The 26,146-nt window shown below is 40.9% G+C and overlaps 1 protein-coding gene across 8 annotated transcripts in view; it reads left to right on the forward strand.

Moving 5' to 3' along the window:
* SEPTIN6 (septin 6) overlaps positions 1-26,146 on the forward strand; it is a 79,137-nt gene that overhangs the window by 39,076 nt on the left and 13,915 nt on the right. For 3 of the 8 annotated variants that reach the window (XM_069942839.1, XM_069942841.1, XM_069942840.1), the window contains 10 exons: positions 4,480-4,594; positions 8,556-8,751; positions 10,457-10,643; positions 12,544-12,705; positions 13,936-14,032; positions 14,263-14,431; positions 18,721-18,853; positions 20,759-20,949; positions 21,737-21,861; positions 23,728-23,763. In XM_069942839.1, coding sequence (XP_069798940.1) covers positions 4,480-4,594; positions 8,556-8,751; positions 10,457-10,643; positions 12,544-12,705; positions 13,936-14,032; positions 14,263-14,431; positions 18,721-18,853; positions 20,759-20,949; positions 21,737-21,824 — 1,338 coding nt within the window. In that variant the 3' untranslated portion in view covers positions 21,825-21,861; positions 23,728-23,763. The remainder of the gene's footprint in view (positions 1-4,479; positions 4,595-8,555; positions 8,752-10,456; positions 10,644-12,543; positions 12,706-13,935; positions 14,033-14,262; positions 14,432-18,720; positions 18,854-20,758; positions 20,950-21,736; positions 21,862-23,727; positions 23,764-26,146) is intronic. The other 5 variants (XM_069942844.1, XM_069942842.1, XM_069942843.1 and 2 more) reach the window with 2 other exon arrangements.

The raw sequence follows: 26,146 nt of genomic DNA on the forward strand, positions 1-26,146 counted from the left end.
ATATTAGGAGAACAGCTGAACAGAATGATGAAGTTATACACCATCTGTTCAGCATTTCTGTCACTAGTTTATGCTGCCCTTATTTAAGGCAGCATAAACCTAGAAACAGATTCCCTTTAAATCTTCGTGGGACTTTACTGATACAGCTACGCAGCTAAGGGAATAAGCCCTAAGGCTTTATGATGGGTCATTGTGTGGATCCACTTAATTGCCTTAATATGCAGGAAGCCAGATTTGATTCTTGAACCCTAAAACAATATTAGCGTCTAGTTCCAATTCCCATTAAGGGTGCCTTCACACACACACACTGGATCTTCAGCAGATCCGCCGCAGATTTGATGGTGCAGATGTTCAGTTATTTAGATCAAATCAGCTGCAGATCCGCAGCAGAAAATCTGCTGCGATACGGTTTGTGCGAAGCTACTAAAAGTTGCTATCAGGTTTCACTACACTAATCTAATGCCACTTGTGTCTACATGTTGTTAAAAATCCCAGCACACTAGGTTATTCATGAACCTTCTGGTGCTGCAGAATCAGGTATTGTGTGTTATTTTCTATTTGTTCCCCCTTCGAGTACAGAATATTTGGAGATGAATACTGCTTCTGTCTCTTCTATTCGATGGGCAGGGCAGTGTATGGAAGACGAAGATCCTACAGACATCAACAAGAATGTAACAGTAATTGTTAGACGTCAGGGCAGGGACAGCAACAGTACATATATTTCTATCCCATTGTCCTGCTCTGACGTCTGCCTCTATTAGTACCAGTGTACTAAGGCACTACATCATCTGTTCCCTTGGAAATAAATGTCTAGTCTGTAGGATCCATCCCTACCAGAAAGCATAATTTAATTGTCCTCAATCAAAATTAGACCATATTATTTTATGTGCAAGTCTTATGTTGCCACCAGGGGCGTAGCTAACAGGATTCATGGAGCCTCGTACAACTTTTTTGCTGTGGGGTCCTATGAATCCTGTACAGTCCACAGTCACCTGGCCTGACACAGTCCCGCAGCATTCCTTCATTCTCCCAGCTCGAGCATCGGGGAGAATGAATACTAGAAGACTGTGCCGGGCCAGGTGAGTATGTGTAAGGGGGGGGGGGGGGGGGCCCTTGTGGCTGGAGGTGCAATTCTGCCTCTGGCCAAAAGAGAGACTGGCAGGGCAGGAAGCCAACACCTTCTTGCTCTGTCAGAGTGCTGCAGCATTTAACTGTGAGCATCATGAACGTTCACAGGGGCCTAAGGACCCCCTTAGGGCACGGGCCCCCATAGCAGTGACGTGGTCTGCCTTTATGGTAGTTATGCCACTGGTTTATACCCTTTTTTTAGTTGTCATAATAAGTGAGATAAGACTTTCTGAATGCTTGACTATGTCTGCTCTAAGCAATTGCTGCTCTGTTGCCTTCCTCTCCTTACTGTAGTCCCTGTCCATTAGAGTTTATTGATGACCTATCCTCAGTATAAGGCCTCAACATCAGATCAGTGACCTGCTTATACGCAGAACCATGCCAATCAGCTGTATATACAGAGAGCAGAATCCAATGCAGACAGCTCCATATACTCTGACACCTGGCACTCTGCGGATCAGCTGTTTATTACTCTGATTTTGATAATAATGAACATCATTATTTAATGATCATTAATAAATTTAACCCGGAAAACTTCTTTAAATCTTGAAACAAGAAATTACTATGTATTCCCTTATTTATTGTGTGCTGTCCCTTCACATGTACCTACTATCCCAGGTGACCTGATCATACAGCTGCCACAGTGGTGAAATGGCATAGTTGAATGCCTGAAATGGTTTTTATGATCATGTGACACTACATAGACATCACATTATTGTGGACAGCTGGGGGCCTAATGGACTTTGCGTCAGCAACGTTTATAACATTTCAGAAGGTATTGCCCTCCATGTTTAGGTATAGCTATAGCCTGTGATCCATTTGCTGCTTCTATGACTGCTGGCTCCACGGGACTCAATGGAGAGGCTTGTGCATGATTCGTCCTGTTGAAGTCTATGGGAGTTAAAAGGGTTATCCAGGCTTAAAAAACATGGCTGATTTCCTCCAGAAATAACACCACGTTTGTCCTCAGTTTGGGTGTGGCTTTGCAGATCAGTTCCATTGAACAGAATGGAGCCAAATTACAATACTACATACAACCTACAGGTGTGATAAGGAAAAAAAGTAGCTGTGCTTTTTCTAATTCTGGATGACCCCTTTAGGGATAGAGCCAAGCACTGCCCACCCCTCTGTTACCAAAGCAAAATTGCTATGGTGGTGTCCTGATCGCTAGGAAACTTTATTGGTTGTTATGTAAACTGATTTGAAATAGTCACTTTTTTCCCAACTTGCTAAAAGAGAGGAATTGTACTCCGTCATATTTTATACAGTGTGTGATTCTTTGGTGTGTTACTGTATCAGTCACTGCTTGCAGTGTTTGTGCTACGTGGCTTTGGAGAGTGGCGGCATTGTGCTGTCTTCCAGATTTATCATCCACTGAAGTCAGACAAGTATAAATATTTTGTAATATAAACTCCTGTTATCACCATGGAGAGTTCCTATTGCCATTTCCAACTTCTAAAGATCACATTGAAGGTCTTTTTATCTTCAGCCTCTTGGATTTCTTGTTAATGCTTTGTTGTAAACTATATCTGGTAAGCTGCTAACCTTTCACAGTCAACAAGTGAGGCTTACACTAAATAAACGCTGGTTACATATTTAGACACTCTTTTTTATTTTTTTCTTTACACTTTTTACATATTTACACTCCAAGGAACTTTGTTGAATTTTTTTAAATGGAATCTATGCTCTTTCGATCATAACCTGTGAATATTCCACTAATGTTTAATGGGGCACTGTCACAAAGTCCTAGAGACATAAAAACAGAAATGTGCAAAAGGCAAAAGCCCACTGCAAATGCCAAGACACATTGGTTAAAGGAGAAGATCGGTGACATTTTTTATTACAGTATTGTTTTGCCCCCCCAAAAGTTATATACAAATCCCCAATATAAACTTACTACGGGAAATGCTTATAAAGTGCTTTTTCCCTGCACTTACTACTGCATCAAGTCTTCACTTCCTGGATAACATGGTGATGTCACGACCCGACTCCCAGAGCTGTGCGGGCTGTGGCTGCTGGAGAGGATGATGGCAGAGGGATGCTCAGTGTCCCTCTAGTGCCCTGTGTCCCTCAGTGTCCCCCTGCCATCATCCTCTCCAGCAGCCACAGCCTGCACAGCTCTGGGAGTCAGGTCATGACATCACCATGTTATCCAGGAAGTGAAGCCTTAATGCAGTAGTAAGTGCAGGGAAAAAAGCACCTTATAAGCATTTCCTGTAATAAGTGTATATTGGTGATTTGTACAACTTTTGGGGGGGCAATACAATACTTTAATAAAAATTTTCGCCGGACTTCTCCTTTAATACAGATATTTAGGATTGCTATAGGAAAACTGCTATAGAAAAAATAGAAAAAAATGAAGTTGAGGTGGGTGAGGATAAAGAAATAACATGCTCTCACCTCCACTGCTTCAGCGCAGGTGGCTGCTTGCTGCCGATCCAGTCTCTAGGTCCCTTACCGTTTCTGTAGTGGGATCCAAAGGACCGGATTGGCCCTATGCGGCCACCAGCGTTGGAGCTGGGGAGGTGAGAGCATGTTATTTCTTTTATCCTCTCCTCCCCTGGCATTTGTGAAGAAAAGAGTTCTGCCTGGACTTCTCCTTTTAAGGTGAGAGGAATGGACCTACACTATACTATATTTTTATACTTCATAACAACAGATGTTATTTGTTAGCGTCCAGAGTAACCCTTTCATCCAGTTTTTGAGGTTTCATGTGACTGAATAAATTTGCTGTCAATCTGGCTTTTATACCACTGTAAAACCCTCTCTATGGTGGTCCTGATTTAATATGACAATTTATCACTGTGCTGAGAAATACGTTGGCACGTGAAAGTAATTTACAATGGATAAATAGAGGTCATAGTAGTATATAGTGACAGTAGTTTATTTCCAGCTAAATAAAATCTTTTATTTTGCATGTGCACCCCCCAATTTTTGCATAATAAAATGTTTCCATGCTATTGTTTTTATTTCCCCTGCCGTTCTAGGCACTTGAGCATATCCTGTGCTTCTGAGGTGAAGTGTTTGTCCCACAGCTTTTAGACACTGGAGACTTTAGCAGCTCCCACCAATGACTCTGCTGCTCGCTCCGTCTCTTGTTCCAGCTCATGTCTCTTGAACAGTGAACACCTGTTTTGTATGCGGCACAAAGCACCTCTGTACAGATCTGTCCCCTGAGCTGAATAAGCAGCCATCCTGTTTATTTGTGAATGTAATGTTTAGTCCCTGCGGCTTGTGAGATGTCATGTGATCGCTTTATGGGTATAATTTCTGTAGGAATCTCTTATATTATGCAGTGTGAACAATAAATTAGATTGATCTCATATATTTGTCTGTCTTAAATTATTTCAGGGTGAAGGATGCCGCGCGCTACCTCTTTCTGGACACGTGGGGTTTGACAGCCTGCCGGACCAACTGGTTAACAAATCAATTAACCATGGCTTTTGTTTCAATATCCTCTGTGTGGGTGAGTATTTACAGACTTTGTTAGGAGAGGCACCGATCCAATGGCTGTCGTATGAATAGCACCAGAGGAGTGAGACTTCTGTAGCCGTGCTGAAAATGAGACCATTCAATGGCCGGATATACATGAATGCCGCGTATTGTGTGTAGACTTGTTTACTGCCAGTTGCACGGTGCATTGTAACAAGTAGAGCCCTGGCTTCATGTCACAGCAGAGGGTGACATGAATGACATTTTATCTGATAGCAATCATTATATGTATTTATCGAAGTATCTTTTATTGCTCAGAAAGGGAAGAGTGCATTCACAAAGGGATGGATATACACATTCTGGTAATATTGAAATAATTAAAACTGACCATGAGAGCCCTGGTTTGAATAGAGTAATAGTAGTTTCATTCCCACTTTATGGGACTGCTGAATATAGCCAAATGGCAGGACGCACCCTAAGCCTATAGATATAGTAGATTATCTGTTATTAGCAAATCGCAGCATGCATACAGTTATTATATGTAATCTCCCTCATTCTCATCCTGAAGTGGAACCTGACAGACATTTTACACTGCCTGAACCACAGGCATTATGAAACAAGGACAAGCTCCCTTATTACAGCTTTCTGTGACCTACTATGAAATGCTACAGTGACATAGTTTCAGAATAGTTGTGGAACAGAGCTTGGAGGTCATCAGGGTAGTCCCTGGCGGCTTTTTTTCTGCTCCGTTGTGCTTGAGTGACAGATCTCTCCATATACACAAATGTAGAGAAGTATGATGATGTGTGTACATTCATGTAATTTCATTGAGATGAGGTACTTGGACTGCTTTTGCACTGCCTTTTTTATAGTTAGAATGGTAGTCTGGTTCTACAGAACTCTGCTTTTCGGTTTCTAACATGTTGACCATGATTTCTAACCTGAATTTTTTTTTTTTAATGTCTCAACAACTTTTAAAAAGAAAAAAAATTCTATTTTTGTGGACAAATTGGAAAATCATAAATAATTATATAGAGTATTAAGAATACATACCTCATATCTATACCTCAACACGCCATAAGGAATTCCTTACTAGCATTTACTGTGAGTTATAAAATGTAAATCTAATCGAGAAAAAGAGCCTATTTTTATAGACTGAACACTCTGGCAATCTATTTGTTGCAGAATTAGAGAAACTTTGTTGAATGAATTAACCATATGGCCTTATTACGGTATTTATTGGTATATGAAAGGGAGGGACCTTGTCATTTGTTTAATGCTGTCAGAACCACAGGCAGCGGAGCGGCCAATAATTGCTTTGTGTAATAGTACCTTAGTGTAACATTAAGTGAGCATCTTGTAGTTGGTTCTTAGTAGTAGTCAGCTTCTGGACTAGTCTAGCAACTTATCTAGATACTTTTTTGCAATCCATTTGGTAACAGAATACCATATTGCCAGTCAGGTGCCAGGCCAATGAAGTTTAACTGTAATGCCAAAGGATTTGCTTCAGTAAATTAATTTAACAGAACAATTTGTAGTGATAAAATAACATTCACAAGTACCCTATGCTACATGAAAGTTCTACTACTTAGCCTCTTTTTTTAATATTTTTTTTATAAGAATTCTGATTGGATAATTGTGGTATCATCACGGTATGCATTCTTGTCAAAATGGCAGAATCCTTGACGGAACCCCAATAGACATCATTGGGTTGTATTGAGCATCTTTCTAATCTGTAGTACTTTACATAATAGAACCCATAGTGCATGCATACAAGTTTACCTAGAATAAGGGTGTGAAAGACCGTATATGTAACAGTTTGAGAAGGTCCAGCTATGAAATATTTTGTGTGTAGGATTTGCAGGTCCTCTGCTATTCTCCGTGTGCTGTATGTGTTCTATTTTGTGAGCTGGTAATATTCTTGAGGGAACTGAGATGTCTAAGTATAGTATTGTTATTTTGGTACTTTGGCTTTCCAGAATGTTTCTGCTGCTGTTAACCTGTTTTACATATGTTGTAAAATCCGTTCTTCTGAGAGGAAATGTGCTCTTTCCATCCTCTATTTTGGTAATACTGATGTATTTGTGTGATCTGTGTTGTGTGTACATAACACTGTCCATCCGCACCAGTGCTGACATTTTATACTGAGGGGCAGCACGAGGCTTTGCTTCGGTGGTCACTGATCTCATTTCTGGTGTTTCACATTTTGGGGTTTTTAAGAAAAGAAAATAGTCAATCAAAAGACAAACAAAAAAGGGTAGATCTATGTATGTTGCTGTTACAAGGCCATGACCTAAATGTGACATTAAAAGGAAACTAACAGAAAGTTGGAAGACTGTAACCTGTTATGTTCCCCTTAGGGCCAATATACAAGAGTCATAACTTGTATATTTTTCCACATAATAAGCCATATAAGTTCTTATTTTTTGCAGGACGAATAGACCTTTTTAATTACGTCCTTCATTTTATCATAAACTGCAAAACAGAAAAAAAAAATTCTGGGCAAAATTTTTAGGGTGCCTTCACACATACCGACTCGCAGCAAAAAACTCGCTACGAGTTTCTGCTACGAGCCGAGGTCCTGGAAGGCCCCTATCACTACATACAAGCAGTGGTCTGAAAGACCGCTGCGTGTATGTAATGCAGCCGCCCCCTTAACCCCTTCGGCTCCCGCACCGCTGTCTCCATACATTACCTGGCTCTGGCTGCACGGGGTCCCGGGGTCCTGCTCGGCCGCCCAGCCAATCAGTGTGTTGCCTAGCCGCAGCCACTGATTGGCTGGGCGGCAGAGCAGGACCCCGGGACCCCGTGCAGCCAGAGCCAGGTAATGTATGGAGACAGCGGTGCGGGAGCCGAGAGGGTTAAGGGGGCGGCTGCATTACATACACGCAGCGGTCTTTTAGACCACTGCTTGTATGTAGTGATAGGGGCCTTCCAGGACCTCGGCTCGTAGCAGAAACTCGCAGCAAATTTTTTGCTGCGAGTCGGTATGTGTGAAGGCACACAAAATGTACTGTACAGAGCCTTCCCTGGCACCTGGAGAGAACAATTACTGGTTTCTACTGCTGTTGGTGTCTTCTGCACAGCAGTGCCAGGCCACGCAGGGAAGGTTAGACCCTACAATAGGTTTGCTGAAGGTATGGCTGCCTTTGTACAGGGGTAAAAACAATCATATCCTTCTCTCCTGAAGAGAAGACTAGGAACCTTTCTCTTAGACAGCCACCTCCTCTGCACAGTGCGCTCTAGTATTAGCTATGAGAATGAATAGGTGGCGTGTGCACAGCGCTCAGAGACCAGCCAAAGCCTAATACTTAATTATTTTTTTTTTTTTTACACCCACTTAAAAAAATGCTACATACGCCCTTACTTCCCTTCGTAAGGGTACTATCATAAAGCCAGCAGCTTCTTGAATGAAAATCAGACACTGATGTATTAAGTAATGGGGAATTTGAGATAAGTGACAGTCGAACTGTACAGAAAATGATACTTTAGACCAGGATGAGGTAAAACAACTGATTTAGTTAAAAAACTTCCAATAAATGAAACTGTGATTGTTGTAACCAAATAGTAGCTTGTAGCTTTCCTCTGTGCCATATGATGGGTGAATAAACCAGCCTTAACTTTTTTACTTTTATTGCAGTGCTGCCTGCTTTAGCTTCTGATTTAGCTCATATATTGTATAGGCAAACTTATTCAAGTGTTTAATCTAAAGTGATTTTTGCATAATCCATATTTATCTAGTATGTGTACTTTTACTGAACAGTCAGTAGCGGTTCATCAAACTTGTTTATCCAGGCCCTATTCCCTTATATACATGGGGGCTTGACCCAGCCATTCAAATGGATGTTACAGACAATTTTTCATGTTTTCCACTGCCTCTGTATTACACAGTTGGGCAGTTCCACCGATATCAGTGACTTTGGTAAACTTTCCTTTAGGGTTTAGTGATTTTTAGAGATTCTGTAACAAATTTAATTTTATGTGCTTTATTTTAGGTGAGACAGGACTTGGCAAATCGACTCTTATGGATACATTATTTAATACAAAGTTTGAAGCAGAGCAAACTTCTCACTCACAGCCTGGAGTTCAGCTAAAATCGAGCACTTATGATCTGACAGAAAGTAATGTTCGGCTGAAAATGACCATTGTCAGCTCTGCAGGCTTCGGAGATCAGATTAATAAAGAAGACAGGTAACCCTCATGAATGAATAATGTAAAGCAGTACATTGGTTTTAATGTAATGGTTATTATAGGATTTGCCAATAAGCTGCAGAGAAATGATGACCGTGCCTTTTAAACTTTTTCTTTAATCAATTCTTTATTTTTCGTTCAAAGTCTGCTCACATATACATACATATATAGACAGTTTCTTTATGCCAAACAAAGTGCTTATAGTTAAATACAGAGATCAGGGAGACATAGGGATCAGTATGTGATACAGATGAACCATATAAACATCTTATAAACCGCAATGAACAGTCAGATCCTTGGTAAAGCAAGTCCAATGGGGTACGAAGCCTGGTTGGAGAGGGACATGTCTCAATCAATCTCACTCTCCTCCCCAGCATAGTGTGGTTGGTATAATACTGTCCCCTGTTCTGTAGCACCTATCTTTCATATCTTAAAATGTGCATTATCAAACAATAGGTAAACTTTTAATAAGTGTATGTTCATCTGATGGAATCGTGCATATTCCATTCCAAGACCTATGGGCCTACATTTGTCAATCTAAATGCCCTATTACACCAACAGATCTGACGACAGATTATCTGCCAAAGATTTGAAGCCAAACCCAGGAACAGACTATAAACAGAGAACAGGTCATAAAGGAAAGACTGGATTTCTCTTCTTTTCAAATCCACTCCTGGGTTTGGCTTCAAATCTTTGGCAGATAATCTTTCTGTGTAAATGGGCCCTAAGGTTGCCTTCACACACACGGGAACCGCAGCAGATTTGATGGTGGAGATTTGATTCCGTGTTCAGCTGCTGTCAGATCTGTTGGTGTAATAGGGCCTTGAGACAAAATGTGTTTGGTTGCCATCTGTCAGACAAAAATCAGTCATGGCTAAGCTTTTGTTCTTCAAAATGAGCTGTGATTAGTTGCTATCTGTCTGAGACAAAAATTAGACACATTTTCGTCTCTAGGCCATTATTTTAAAAATTCACACTGTAGTTTATAGGTCTCTTCTTTCTTTTCCCATTTTAGAATTGCAATCTGTATGTGCACAAAAACCCCTGAAATGTTGGGTTGCCAGATGCAGATTAGCCCCATAGTAGGTGACTAATCCGTGTAAAAATCTGCATTACAAATTGTGTACTATCCAGACAAGTGACTGATTCTTCATATGCCAGTTATAATTTAAAATATGCCAAAAATATATGTGTACACTTAAAGCGCTACAGTGCTTGCTTAAATGAGGGAAAAGAAGTTTCCTGAGAGATACTGTCCTATAAAAATGTAAACCTAATATATTTTCTGTAAAGTACGTGGCAAAAAAATATATATATACATTATGTTTACATTTTTATAGGACAGTACCTCTCAGGAAACTTCTTTTCCATAATCTAAGCACGCACTGTAGCGTTTTAAGTGTACACACATATTTTTGGCGTATTTTAACTACTAGGAGGGACCACGGAATCCCTTGTTACACTATAGCAGCATAACAGTGGGCTTTTTTTCTAAGTACAGCGCCGTGTATATGTTTGTTTTTTAGAAATTACTTTTTTAAAACAACATTTTATCTATACAATTATTTAAGCTTTTCACACAGATTCATAGGGCATTGGGACATAGGGATTCCATATTGTTTAGCAGTTTGACTGGTTTTGGTGTTATGACCATCTGGTAAGATATATGCAGTACTCAGTTTAAACTATGTTTGTTTTGTCTTAGTTACAAGCCTATTGTTGACTTCATTGATTCCCAGTTTGAGGCATACTTACAAGAAGAGCTCAAGATTAAGAGAGTTCTCCATAATTACCATGACTCTCGCATACATGCATGTCTCTACTTTATTGCACCTTCTGGACATTCCTTAAAATCTTTGGATCTGGTGACTATGAAGAAACTGGACAGCAAGGTTTGTACCTTAAAGATCTGATCATTGAAGGAGGACATTTTTAGGGGCTATGCAAATATTGATGTAAAATAAGGGCTATGCTGTCAGGAAGATGAATAATTGGGCATTCTTGTAGAGAGTGCATGGACCTGAGAGAAGAAGTAGTTGGGCATCATAAGTCAAAAATTTATTTATGGTAATTTCTTGGCAGATCACTTTAAAGCAAATGTACCACTAAGGCCTCAGGCAAGTAATTATTATTATTTTTTTTTTAATATTGCCCAGTCAGCACCAGCACGGAGATCCCAGTGGTGTGGTCTATTTTTTTTTTTTAAATCACCACCCAGTTCCTGCCATCTGCGCTGATTTCTTCATATGCAAATAGGACCCTTCTATGCATTGGTGGCGGGCCGGCTGCCCCATTGTACTCATATCCCTCTCCTTGGTGGCGCACCCAGACTTGAGTCTTAAGAAGGCGTGTCTCCGAGGGGAGAGGACATTGGTGTACTGGGGGCACTGGGCCGCCTCTAATGCATAGGGCAGCCCTATTTGCATATGTTGAAACAGGTGCAGATGGCAGGAAACAGGCGTGATTTGAAAGATGAAAGGCGCCGCTGGGATCTCTACGACTACTAGGGGATATAGAAAACAAATTTCATTAGCCTTAGGGGTACATTCATTTCAATATTAGAACAATTGAGTTCCAAAATATGGTATGCCCTGTCAGTATCAAATATGTAGTCTATAGGACATCCAAGTAAATTACAGGGCGGCTTGGGGCATGTAAAGAGAGCCTATTACACGGCTCGATAATCATGAGGCAAGGGTACACAAACAATGGGAGCATGTGTGGCAGACTGACAATAATTTTTGACAGGCCAGAACTGAGTGTTTGGCCAACAAGTAAGTGTTTGCCCATTCGCTGGAAGGTCCCATACTCTCTTATCTTGCTCCCTCTTACTGCTACTTCCAAAATGGTCTTGTCTCTGCAGTGACAGCATGCTCAGCTAATCATTGACTGAAGCAGGACATTACCATGGCCAGTCACTGGCTGAGTTGGTAGTCACTGCCAAGGTGAGTCTGTCTCCAAAGTAGCAGCCAGAGCATTCATCAAGAGACCTTAAAGATACCACAGGTCCTGCGAGCAGTGAGACGTTCCATACTTTTATTGTAGTTGTCTGAAACTGCAATCATCTAAAAAATTATTTTTATTGGAGCTCTGAAGAGTCATAAAGGCATGGCCAGGGCATTTCAGAATACTTAAGTCACCTGGGCATGCTTCTGGCACTTCAAATTAGCTTAAACATTTTATAGGTTATTGCAGCTTTGGAAAACAACAATAAAGGTATGGAAAGTCTCATTGCTTACATGGGTATGTAAGCAGTTTGGGACGCTTTTTTCCAGCTGGCCTTTTTCCTTTAAGATGTTTATAGTCACATACTCCGCGCATGAATTCCACCCCTACAGGCTCAAATTCACACCTCCCCTCTGCCTAGCATTCACACACCCCATATTGCAACAAAGTTCTCAACCATCTGATTATTCAGTGAAAAGTACAGTTGGTCATCCAAATAGTAAAACACCTATATCTCTGGAATGAGTGGGCTGTAGCAAAAAAGTACAAACACTGTTGGAATTGGGACACCCCAGGCAACAAGGTACGTTACCCTGCCTACTTTTAAACACATTAACATACATGTAATATAGGAGAGACCAAGTGACCTATGGACTGGGTACAATTTTCGGCTTATTGTGGTTTGGACTATGGATTTTTACATGGATGATGTCTAGGTTACATTAATATTTTTTTGTCCTGCATGCATGAGCTGAACAGTAGTCCCAAACATGCTTCGTGTTTGAACACATCTCATCCTCTACAATTTTGTTTGATTTGCTGAGAGTTTCGATATTCCTTTGGCAGGTTAATATTATTCCAATTATTGCAAAGTCAGATGCCATCTCGAAGAGTGAGCTGACAAAATTCAAGATTAAAATCACAAGTGAGCTGGTTAGTAATGGCGTGCAGATCTATCAGTTCCCTACGGATGACGAAACTGTGGCAGAAATAAATGGAACAATGAATGTAAGCATTATTCTTGTACAAGATATGTTTTTATGCTGCACCCAGTAAATTCAGCAAAATGTTAGTCATGCCAATTCACTGCATTGTGTGCAGGTTGTAATGTGCCGAAAGTGTAAATGGTCTCCTGTGGCATTTCCATCACTAAAAGCAGTTATCATATGCAATTTCTATATGATGGGGATCCACTTTGTGCCAGTTATCTGGTGGGGAAAGAAGCTGTAGATCTTGGTGAACACTTTATATGCATCTTGCATACCACTAAAAAGGGTGGTCTTAATACATTTCTGCCACAGACCTTTGTGGATACTTAGCCTACACTGTTTGGTTATAAGATGTGATATTAGGGATTAAATTACTATAGAAAATTAGTTCCTGAAAACACTTTTTTATGTATAAGCTATTCTACTTAAAAGCTCTTCCATCCTAAGGGTATATGCACACGGAATAATTCTGGTGGAAAACTGTGCTGAATTGGCCGCTCGTCCCCGGCCGCTCCCGCTTCCCTCTCCGCTGGCTCCATAGACTCCATTTTATGCATTTATATGTCCGAGCATATAATAGTCTATGGAGCTGGTGGAGAGGGAAGCGGCAGCGCACAGGTATGAGTAGCGGATTCGTTATGGAGTTTTTCACTAGAATCACTCAGTGTACATATACCCTAATAATACTCTTATATTCCTGTAGCCATCTCACAGTCGGGAACATATTTGTTGTCTTCCAGTGTCTTGGTATTACCTTATGGGCCATCCTCAATAAATGCCTTGAGAGTGCCTTTTTGATATAAGATATGGACTCATGTATCACAGGACATCTCCAACAGAGATCAGATGAGGTTCGGAACATATGTTGGATCACTGTAGGACAATAGTACCATCTTACAAAGATCTTATAATCTTTCTCTAGTATCCAGAGTTACATTAAGGTCCTCTCTCCCAAAAAATGGAGGTCTTTAGGAATTAGAGCTAGAAGGGTCTGATACATGGTAGATAAACTCCTACAGACATCCTGGGGGAGCAGAAAAACTAATCAATGGTGGATAAGTGTAGTCATGCCAGGTGTGAAAGACTGAATATAAAAGAGGGGGTTCATAGGACCAGGTACTGAGGAAAAGGAGTGTATCAAAACCCATATGTAACAATAAAAATTGCCAATCCATTTGGGCATGCCTTGCTGAGAAGTTTTTGAATGATTTTGATCTTCATCAGCTATCCTATATATTTTTTTTGGCAGGCTCACTTACCTTTTGCTGTTGTTGGAAGTACAGAGGAAGCAAAAATAGGGAACAAAATGATGAAGGTTCGGCAGTACCCATGGGGAACTGTACAAGGTATTTTACTCTGATGATTGGGTGTAATAATAGGTCCAACCACATAACCACTGGTGTTTGGACTAAAATATTTCAGATACTGCTGCTGCATGAAATTATTAAAAAATATTTTTTGTGTCATTCAGTTTACTATTGAACCAGAAGAGTGGCTAGTAATAATAATTTTTATTTATATAGTGCCAACAAATTCCGCAGCACTATTTTTACATTTACTTCTTTCTTACGGTTAGTTGAGAATGAGACACATTGCGACTTTGTCAAGTTGAGAGAAATGCTTATACGGGTGAACATGGAAGATCTGCGGGAACAAACGCACACACGTCATTATGAGTTATACCGAAGGTGCAAACTAGAGGAAATGGGGTTTAAAGACACTGATCCTGACAGCAAACCATTTAGGTAAATGTTCCTTGTTGGGTGGGTTTGCATCTTAAGTGATTCCGCACATTACCATTTTAAGCTGACTACTGTTTTCAGTATGGCTCTGATCTTTGACATCATTATGTATTTACAGAGAGTAAATGATGGTCCCAACTGTGGCCCACATGTAAAATTAATCTTTCACAATTTAGATTTCAAACTGCTGACACTATTGTATAACTATTAGGCCAAGGAGACACATGGTACCCTTCATGTATCTGTTTGTGCTTTCATAATATAGAAAAGTGCTTTCATTCTTCTTCTTGCTGCAGGCTGGAATCCCCTCCTTATTTCCTGTCCCCATCTCTGCATGATTGACAGCGGGAAGCTAAGCCTCAAGCAGGGAAAGGGATAGAAAGAGGAGCGAGGAAGCATTCTAACATGCAGCATTTCAGGGGCTTGGGAAAGCCACTATGCCTTTTTTTTACAGCAGAATAAAATTATTGTATATGTTTTGGAAAAACAGAGAGATATATGAAAGGTGCCATGCGTCTAACAGTTTCAGCAGTTTAGAATGTGAATTGCAGCTGAAAGATTGCCTTTAGGGTAGCTTCACACTCAGAGATTAGTCGGCAGCAGTGAGCAGAGAATATAGGATTACACAGCGGGGGAGCTATTCAGAGTGCTATTCAGAGGTCAGTGGTGACATCAGAGAGAGCCTGGTCATGTAGCTGTAAATTAACTATTTGTTGTCCTGTTTTGGTGCCTCATCTCTCCCCTCTCCATAGGAAAACCAAGATACGGGGGAGAGCTTCAAACTGCTTTTTCATGCCAAAAATTAATTTTTTGGCTAATAAACCCAATTACAAAGTAAATAGCCCGTACTATTGATTTCTGCAAAAAAAAAAATAGCGACAGTGACACTTTAAACTTGCAGCCCCGTGCCCAACAGCCAGGGCTTAGTGTCTATGCATTAGGCTGGCACACCCTCTCTGTCCCTCCTCCCCGCCCCCCTTTATCATTAGCAATGCTCCAGGCAGATTGTGTTCTATTCATCAGCTGTGTGAATACGGAACATGGGCTGGATCGTTAAGGAACCTGTGCAATGTTCAGGCAGGAGAAAATGTTCCAGTGGCATTCCTAATGATGAAGAGGGTGGGGAGGAGGAAACAGGGCTGTGGAGTCGGTAAGCCGCAGCTCTGACTCCTAAATTTTATGAGGACCGACTCCCGACTCCGACTCCTGCTCTTTCATAAATGGCCAGTCAGATACCAGGGAAGTTATTTATCACACTGGCTCAGCAGCTTCTCCCTAATGTCCTACATGATCCTGGGGCGACTTCTGAGAGAATAAAGGAATACTGTATATAAAGCAGCTTCTCCTGTGTGTGCAGTGGATGCAGTCAGTCTCCAGCCTCCATGTCCTGAACTACTCACAACTAGACTAGATGGAGCAGGTGGTCTTTTCCTGCTGACAAGTCTTCTATGTTTCTAACTAAATAGTCACCATACTTAAAGAAACACTGCTAACCATGCCAGATACCTGTAATATAGAGGTCAGCCAAAGTGATATAGAGAGGGGTCACACATAGTGATATAGAGAGGGGTCACACATAGTGATATAGAGAGGGGTCATACACAGTGATTATAGAGAGGGGTCACACATAGTGATATAGAAGATCACCGTGGGGGCACGCAATAGCGCACGCACGCACACACACACACGCACACACACACACACACACACACAGCCTGCTGCAGCCATAGAGCACACACACACGGCTTGCTGCGGCCATAGCACACATACACACAGCCTGCTGCAACCATAGTGCACACACATACACACACACACACACACATACACACATACACACACACACACACACAGCCTGCTGCAGTCATAGCACACACACAGCCTACTGCAGCCATAGTACGCGCACACACACACACACACACACACATACACACACACACACAGCCTGCTGCAGTCATAGCACACACACAGCCTACTGCAGCCATAGTACGCGCGCGCGCGCGCGCACACACACACACACACACACACACACACACACACACACACACACACACACACACACACACAACTGACAAAGGTTACTGCTACACTAATTATGTCTTCTCCTCCTCCTCCTCCTCCTCTATATTACACAGGATATCTTCATATTACACTGCTGCTCATATACAGTCATCCAGCATCCAGGAAGAGAACAGCACAGATCTCCCCCCACACAATGGACTCTTCTAGCTCAGAAACAAACTGCCAAATAGTGACCGACAACTTTTCCATGACCACCCTTATCTAATAGGCCAGTGTCCTATTAGAATGTTGCTCATAATATATATTCATATTCATATCTTGAGCAAAACTTGTAAAATTCATATCAAATTCAATTCTACGTTTTTTTTTAAAGATTTTTTTTTAAAGCTGGAGTCTGAGTTGGTGCATTTTTTTTCTGACTCCAACTCCAGCCAAAACTAACTCCAACTCCACTGCCCTGGGAGGGACAGAGGGGTGGTTCAAAGTTAGAGCACAGATACTCTAAGCCCCGGCCGTTGGGCATGGGGCTGCAAGTTTAAAAGTTTTTTAAGACAATAACTGCATCACCTGCTGAACGCACCCCAGGACAGATCTTAGATTAAAAGCAGCTGAAGGTAGAAGTGGTTTGGGGGGATCAGATTGTGGGTACAGAGTTGCTTTAAGAGGTGAGGAGACTTCATAGAATTTATAAAAAATATGATTTAAAAGCATCCAAAAATCTACTGATATAACATTAAAGTGTTACTGTCGTTTAAAAATGTTTTGCAGAAATCAATAGTGCAGGCAATTTTAGGAAACTGCATTTTTATCACGAAAAAGCAGTTTGAAGCTCTCCCCCTGTCTTAATCATTGTGTATGGAGAGGGAAGAGGTGGAGGGAGATGAGGCACCAAAACAGGACAACAAAGAGTTAATTTACAGCTACATCACCGGCTATCTCCTCTGACAGTCAGCTCTGACCTGAATACCAGCTTTCATGGAGCTCCCGGCTGTGTAATCCTTTGTTCTCTGCTCTCTGCTGCCAACTCGTCTCCCTCCTCTCTATAGAACAGACAGGTTTGTGTCTGATGCAACAAGTCACAATTTCCTGATATTTTGCAGTGAATGGGAAAAAGGAGGGAGGGGCGACCTGGGAAAAGGTTTTTTTAAATGCAGATAATGACATATTTGCCTAATAAACCCAATTACAAAGTTTCTTAAAATTGCCTGTACTATTGATTTCTGCAAAAACAAACTATATATATATATCTATATCTATATATATATCTCTATATCTATCACACACACACAGTGGTGCCTTGGATTACGAGCATAATTTGTTCCGGGACTGTGCTTGTAATCCAAATCCACTCTTATACCAAAGCAAATTTTCCCATAAGAAATTATTGAAATGTAGACAATTGGTTCCACACCCCAAAAATCATTTTATAATCATTATAGCAGCAGTGTGTATAGCTGAGTGTGAGTGTAGGCACATTATAGCAGCATTGTGTATAGCTGAGTGTGAGTGCAAGCACATTATAGCAGCAGTGTGTATAGCTGAGCGTGAGTGCAAGCACATTATAGCAGCAGTGTGTATAGCTGAGTGTGAGTGCAAGCACATTATAGCAGCAGTGTGTATAGCTAAGTGTGAGTGCAGGAACATTTATAGCAGGAATGGAGAGGATGGGAAACACAAGGACTGACAGACACTGCAGGGAGTATGAAGGAATGAGCAGGGCAGATGTGGACACAGTATAGCAGCACTCTCTGTCCGGGGAGAGAGGGGTTACAGCTATAAAGAGATTACCCCTACAGTCCTGTCCCCTGATGCAAGCCCCAGCCTGAAGTGGATCTGCTATAAATTGGAAGGGGAGAGAGACTTCCTGGGTCAGAGTACAGGGCTGTAGTCCCCGCTATGCAGACCATGTCCCTCCCCCACTTACGCTCCCACCCAATACCAGGAGCTCTTAAACCGAAGCAATGCTCTTAAACCAAGTCACAATTTTGAAAAACTGTGAGCTCTTCTTGCAAAATGCTCTTAAACCAAGTTACTCTTAAGCCAAGGTACCACTGTGTGTGTGTGTATATATATATGTGTGTATATAGATAGATAGATAGATAGATAGATAGATAGATATAATCTAAATGACAGTGACTCTTTAAGCTAACACTTATTGGATGATCTCTGTAGATATGTGTTCAAAACAAAGTACCTGCATGAAAAGAGTGTTGACAACCTTATTCAGCCAATAGCTGTGTACCAAAGATATTCATTCTTACTGCTGCATTTAGTTTGCAGGAGACCTATGAAGCAAAAAGGAATGAATTTCTAGGAGAACTGCAGAAGAAAGAGGAAGAAATGAGGCAGATGTTTGTTCAAAGGGTAAAAGAGAAGGAGGCCGAGCTGAAGGAAGCTGAAAAAGAGGTGCCCATCTCTTCATTTTTTTTTTTTCTATTTTTCTATGTTTTAGGGCTTTTCTTTTGCTCTATTTTTTTTCTTCTCATATTGCAATTAAAACAGAGTAGTTAAGATTTTTTGGCCCAGGAGTTCAGCCATGTCATACCCCCTCTCCTCATACCCTGTGTCTGGCTGTAACACAACTGGCCTGCAGCAGATCATTAAACGCCATCCCTTCACCATACCCCATTCTAAAGATGTTACTAAGGCTGAGTTCACACTACGTTTTTGCAATCCGTTTTTTTTTTTTTTTTTTTTTTTTTTTTTGCGAAAAACAAAAAAACTGATACGTGTGTGCATCCGTTTTGATCTGGTTTTTTTTTTTTTTTTTTTTAACAGACACAAAAACAAGGTCGACTACATTTTTGTGTATGTTAGAAAAACGGATCCGTTTTTATCCGGTTTTTTTATTATAATGGAATTCAATTGAAAAACTGTTAAAAACGGATGCATATACACGTATCCGTTTTGTCCATTTGTTTTTCATCTGATTTTTGGAAAAAAAGGATGAAAATAACTGATTGCAAAAATGTAGTGTGAACCCAGCCTAAGCTGGAATTGGGAGCGAACAAAAGCAAATTATGGGGGCACTCTAGAAAAAAACGTTTTTCTTTAATCAATTGGTGCCAGAAAGTTATATTGGTAAATGACATAGATTTAAAAAAAAAAAAAATAACATTTGGAGACACACTACATAAAATGCCCCAGAGGAAGTTGCATATTCTTTCCAGTCTGATTTCTACTAGGCTGTTTCTGTAATTCGCAGACTGCTAAACTAACAAAGTGTTCTTAAAAGTGTGCTTTTTACTTTAACCATTTATTTGATGCCCCTTTTAATATAAGCCGATTCAGCACAGTAGATCTAAGGTACTGTTTATGTTACTAAAGATGTAGCAGCTGCCTAGAAATGCAAATCACAAACCACCATCAAAGTCACACTTCATTAGCACAGGATGATGTCCAATATCAGATGTGCTCTTATGTTTTTGGTTTATATTTCACTTTTAGGTTTTTCTTTTTGTGGTGCATTTGATTGTGTGGACTGAGAAAAATCTTTAGGTTCCCAGTGTCCTCGAACATTCTGAACTCCCACCATGTGTATCTTGCCATAAGTCATTTAAAGGGGTTGTCCAGTGAAAATATTTTGCTTTCAAATCAACTGGTTTCAGAAAGTTATATAGATTAGAAATTTACTTCTATTTAAAAATCTCAAGTCTTCCCATACTTATCAGCTGCTGAATGTCCCGCAGAAAATGTTGTTTTATTTTCAGTCTAACACAGTGCTCTCTGCTGACAACTCTGGCCGAGAAAGGAACTCTGTCTCTGTTTTCTATGAATCCCTCTTCTGCTCTGGACAGTTCCTGTCTCGGCCAGAGATATCAGCAGAGAGCACTGGGTGAGATTGAAAATAAAACATTTCCTGCAGGACATATAGTAGTTTAGTAGTATGGGAAGACTTGACATTTTTTAATAGAAATAAATTACAAAACTATATAACTTTCTGACACCCGTTCATTTAAAAGAAAAAGATTTTCTCTAGACAACCCCTTTAAGTAAACATCGGTTTCCCTTTCGTCTTTATAAAGGAGTATTAATCACATTCGTTTTAAGCTGTCCTCTTGTACGTCAGGTTTTTGTATATGACAATTTTGTCAAAATTGTTACCTGCCCTTCTCTGACACCATATAGTAACTTAGTCACTAGTACATTACATTCTGTCCATTTAAGTGAATGGGTGCACCCTGTGGTATATGGTGGCATAACTAACAGTATCCCAGCAACGTAGAAATCCATTGCAGTGTGAACAAAACCTAACAGGAAGAATTATCCTACAAGAAATGTAGTTGCTGAAAAATATTTGTCTTTTTGAAGCTTCACGAGAAGTTTGACCGTCTGAAGAAACTACATCAAGACGAAAAGAAAAAACTAGAAGACAAAAAGAAAAGCTTGGAAGACGAAGTAAATGAATTTAAAAAGCGTAAGACTGCCACAGAATTGCTTCAGTCCCAGGCACAACAAGCAGGTGGATCACAGACCCTGAAACGAGAGAAGGAGAGGAAAAAGTAAGTAATCCAATCACTGTGTAAAACAGAAGGAGGTGATCTATGTTTCTATGATGCAATAGGATAACCTGCATTCATGTTCAAAGCCACAGATAACATACAATGAGCTGTCAGATGACAAACTTTGCTCTGCTACTATTGTATGTGCATATAAATGTTCTGTAGGGTTTCCAAATCCTGCTTTTCTGGAAGAGTGTTCTGTAAAGCCTACCACCCAGCTCAACTCTACAGTCAGTGATGTTCTAATGAGTGTACAGATACTGGTTATGGTGTGGCCACTCTAGTAACAGTCATAGCATGCTGACAGCTTGACATACTGAGAACAGAAGGGGATTCAGGACAATTCAGACCTTCTGATAAAAAATATTGGGGCATATCTGAAATCTGCTAGTTGGAGCAGTAGCCTGTTATCTGGATTGTATTGCAGACTGCCTGTTGATTCAAACATGCGTGTAAACAGCAGTTTATATTGGAAGGGATAAGGCACAAGCATGTGCTTTTTATAATAAAATGATGTGGCAACCACTGTTGTCCAACTCATTCATGACCTAAGGGACCTACTGTGCTGGCAGCCCTTTCTTTATTAATGTGGGTCAATAAAGGAGGTGGACTCGTAGCACTGATTTGCATTGTCTGTTCAAGCATTTAGAGTTTGGAATACACAGTTATACTACATTCCATACAGATTTTCAGTATTACCTGCTTTGTAAAATGTAGCTTAGCTAAGTGAGGTTAGCTTATTTGTGGATGAAAAGTCTACCGTAGGCTCTGTTTCTATCTGTGCTAGAGGTCTGTTCAAGCATCCATCACAGATTCTGTCAAACTTAAAGGAAAAAATAGCAAAGCCTGCAGTGCCATTCTTCCTGTCAAAATGATGGATAACGTAAAGAAGCCTGATGGACCCCATTACAAGTCAGTCAAGTCTTTAAAGCTGCTAGTGTCCATCTTGTGTTGGATGTGTGACAGCCTTAATTTTATTATCATGGTCCTATGGTAAAACAGAGAAACAGAATTACCTATGCAGAGGTTTAACACAGCCTAACTTTTATCACTGAGGATGACAGAGCCATAATGAAATTTGTATTATAGGCAACTCTTTAAGTTCCATGCAATCAATTTAAGACCAAACAAGGTTCCACCACTGGTATTGCCAGGGGCAGAACTACCACTGTAGCAGCCATAGTGCCTGCTATGGAGCCCACTGCCTGCTATGGAGCCCACTCCTCCTGCAATATACTAGGTCCTCTGAGCTGTCATCATTTGCCGACCAGGTAGCCAAGCAGGCCTCCCGGGGATCTGCAATAGTCCCTTTAACTAAAAGCACCCCTGTAGAGTGCTTGCAGTATGACTACACTTGATAGCTTAGTGGTCAGTCGGGAAGGGGGGGGGGGGGGAGGCAATGAAATGTTTGCTATGGGGCCCAGCCATTTCTAGTTACATCTCTGGGTATTGCATTTTTTCCCCCAATCCGATTCCAATGTGATGACAGATATTTTTACCAATACACTTTTTTTTTATTTTTTTTTTTATTTTTTATATGTAATTAGATTTATTGCAAAAATCTGACAGGTGTTCTTCTCCATTCTGCATGTCTAGCAGCTGCAAAGATGGGCAGAGCATAGGCAGTGGCCAGACCTCACATCTGCTGCCGCTTTCAACAGAGGAAAGTGAACTTTGGTTAGAAGATCACACAAAAAAGCTGAAATCACATTTGATTTCGATTACATATAAAAACTTAACATGAAAGGGAAAAGTGGGATAGGTTACACACAATCTAGCAGAACAGTATGCTATATCCTAGACATACCTGTTGCCAGCTGCTGCAGAACAAAGCCCTTTAGGGTATAAACACACACACCTTATACGCAGCGTATTTACTGCTGCGATACGCAGCAAATACGCAGCAGATTAGAACAAAATAACTGAACACAGCATCAAATCTGCACCATCAAATCTGCTGCGTATCTGCTGAGTATACGGTGTGTGTGTTTGTACCCTTTACACTCATAAGACCCTCATTGGACCATCACAGGATCTGCCAAAGTTCTAATGTGGGGCTACTTTTTATTCATGCTGTTACCATCATACCGCTACATCAGTATAGAATTCTATCATTGCATGCATTAGTTATTATATTTAATGTATAGAATAGGAAGTAGGGATTAATGCTTTACTTAATCCATGCTTGCTTTGACTTTTTTTTTAAAAGATACATTTGTATTTTGTGATGTGGATTAACATGTAGTACTAACTTTATCTCGAGTTTGTATTATATCCTGAGGGTCATTCACTTAAGCGTTCCAGCAAAGATGTATAATTTCTGTGACATGCTATCCCTTTATTACAGGGACTGAAAAGACTTGACAAAATGCTTGGGCTCTTTCTATTTGGTTGATGATTTATGGTATGCTTTGTTTTTCTAAGCCTAGAGAACCCCTTTAATATATACCCAACTCCTCCAATATGTTCATATCTATGGAGACAGGAGTGAGTTGAGCAGCTGTCCATAGGACTTCCATAGCTGACACAGAACCACCAGAGAGAATGTAACGCCCTTCAGATGTCATTTTCAATAGATTTCCAAATTTCATAAGCGTGTTCCATAAGCAGAATTATTACTGATACTCTTATGGTAAATGGCCCTCAGGTGTATTTGTATAGTGCATGCAATTGTCTATTTTGTTTTATTTATCCATCATATTACTAGTTTTTTTTATTTGTTTTTCCTAATAACATTTCACATTCCCATTCGTTGTTACCTGTGTGCTGTTTTTACAGTTAATTCTGCTGTTTGCTGCATGGCGCATGGCTCTGGTAAGCTACTGTAAAATAAACTAAGATGGGGAATTATGGAGTAAATTATGTCTGTAGTCCCAGCTCACAGACTGGCATATCAACTTATAACTAGATTGAATGAATATAATACTTCTCTTTTACTGGGGTGTTTGGTGTAAAAAGATGTTTGAGTTGTTTAAATAGAAACTAACAGAACTTATTTAATATACATTTTAAGGATAAAAACGACACTGATGCAACATTTTTGCCACCTCTGCATTCATTTTAACATGGGCATAAAATTGCTTCCTCCTGATTAAAGGGGGCAGGTTGTCTGGCTTAGTTCATTAGCTAAGCCCCCCGTCTCTGTCTTGACTAATGTAGACAGGCTGATTTGGTTAGGGTCGTATTACACAGAGCGATAATTGGCTGAATTAAGGGGATTATTGCTCAGACAACGATTAGCTGGTGATCAGTGGCTGATCGTGTCTTTTGGTCCTGACCTAAAATCATTGGCCTCTGACTGCACATTGCTAAGTGTAAGGGTGATGGGGGCCCGATACTACCTGTAAATGAGCAGCGATCTGCTAGGTTGTCGCTCGTTTTCTGGACCTATTACACGGCCCGATAATTGTTAAACAAGAGCTGCAGGGACATAGTTACCGATGTCCTTGCAGCCCTTGCGTAAGTACATACATTACCTATCCACGTTCCAGGGCTGCTGCTGCGGTTTTCTTCTCCACTGGTTCCGCGCGCTCTAACTTCAGAGTGGCCTGTCAGCTGACAGGCCGCCCGGCCAATGACATGTGATTGACTGAGCGGCCTGTCAGCTGACAGGCCACTCTGAAGTTAGAGCGAGCGGGACCGGTGGAGAAGAAGACCACAGCAGCAGCCCTGGAACGTGGATAGGTAATGTATATCGTCAGCCGCTGGCTGTGCACCGCTATTACACGTAGCGGTGCGCGTTTGGCGCCCGACAAATAGGTCCAAACCTATATCAATGATCAGCCGATGATCGTTGTCATCGACTGATCGTTGTATTTATTACATAGAGCGATAATCGGCCGAATCGGGCCGATTATCGTTCCGTGTAATAGTACCCTAATACCTATGTGTGGCCAACGGCTGATGACTGTATAAAATAAAAATAAACTGTATACATTACCTCTCCAAAGCCCCCAGTGTTGTTCTGCCCTCTGCTCGCTTCGTGGAACCGCCGTTGTAGCTTCAGAGCCGTTCTTTGGACTGACAGGCCGCTAAGCCAATCACTGGCCATGGCATCCATCCAGTGATTGGCTGAAAAGCATGTCAGTTCAGAGATCCGCTCTGAAGCTACAATGGGGACTCCAGGAAGTAAGCAGAGGGTGGAAGAACACTGTGGGGGCCCTGAAGAGGTAATGTATACAGTTTAAGGGCAAGGGCTGCATGGACATCGCTAACAGTGTCCGTGCAGCCCTTGCTAAACGATTATCAATCCGTATTATAGGAGGCATCAAGCCATCTAATACAACCCTTAGTAAACCAGACACAGATTAAGGGCCATATTAGACTGCCTAAGGGCCCTTTTACACAGAAAGATTATCTGACAGATTATCTGCCAAAGATTTAAAGCCAAAACCAGGAACAGACTATAAACAGAGATCAGGTCATACCTAAGGGTCCATTTACACAGAAAGATTATCTACAAAAGATTTGAAGTCAAAGGCAGGAATGGATTTAGAAAGAGGAGAAATCTCAGGCTTTCCTTTATGACCTGATCTCTGTTTATAGCCTGTTCCTGGCTTTGGCTTCAAATCTTTGGCAGATAATCTGTCAGATAATTTTCCTGTGTAAATGGACCCTAATACCCCATGTTAGCGAGCGCTGATCATCTCGATCAGCGCTTGCTTACAGAGCCTATTTTAAGGCTTAATCATCATGCAGACCTTGCTTTTATATAGTAAATAATAAAGTTTGATACTTACCTCTCCATGCTCCCTGGTGTGCTCCTGACTGTTTCCATTTGATTAGAGCTGCCGCTGAAGCTTCTACACCTGTCTCAGAAGTTAGAGGCAGCTAAGCTTACCACTGGTCGAGACCGAATGGCAGTGATTGGCTGAGCAACTTCAGCTGTGGTGAGTGGGTAACAGGCAGGAGGACATCACGGAATGTGGACAGGTAAGTATACATCTTTATTATTTTCTAGATTTAATTAGCCGCCATCCTTGCACCTCCTATGACACAGACCGATGTGCAGACATCGGCTGATGGTTTTATAACATGCTGAAAGACAGCGATGAGCCAATGATCATCTCCTAGGCTGATCATTGTCTTTATTATACTAATACCTTGCGTGACTTGCCTTTTTACTTCTCACACTTAAAATGTCCCAGGTGGTGTTATTTAAATGTTTGTAGCCATGAGCTGAGCTGTGTTGTCCAGT

Source organism: Dendropsophus ebraccatus, chromosome 10 (assembly GCF_027789765.1).
Source record: "Dendropsophus ebraccatus isolate aDenEbr1 chromosome 10, aDenEbr1.pat, whole genome shotgun sequence".
NCBI classification, from domain to species: Eukaryota; Metazoa; Chordata; class Amphibia; order Anura; family Hylidae; genus Dendropsophus; species Dendropsophus ebraccatus.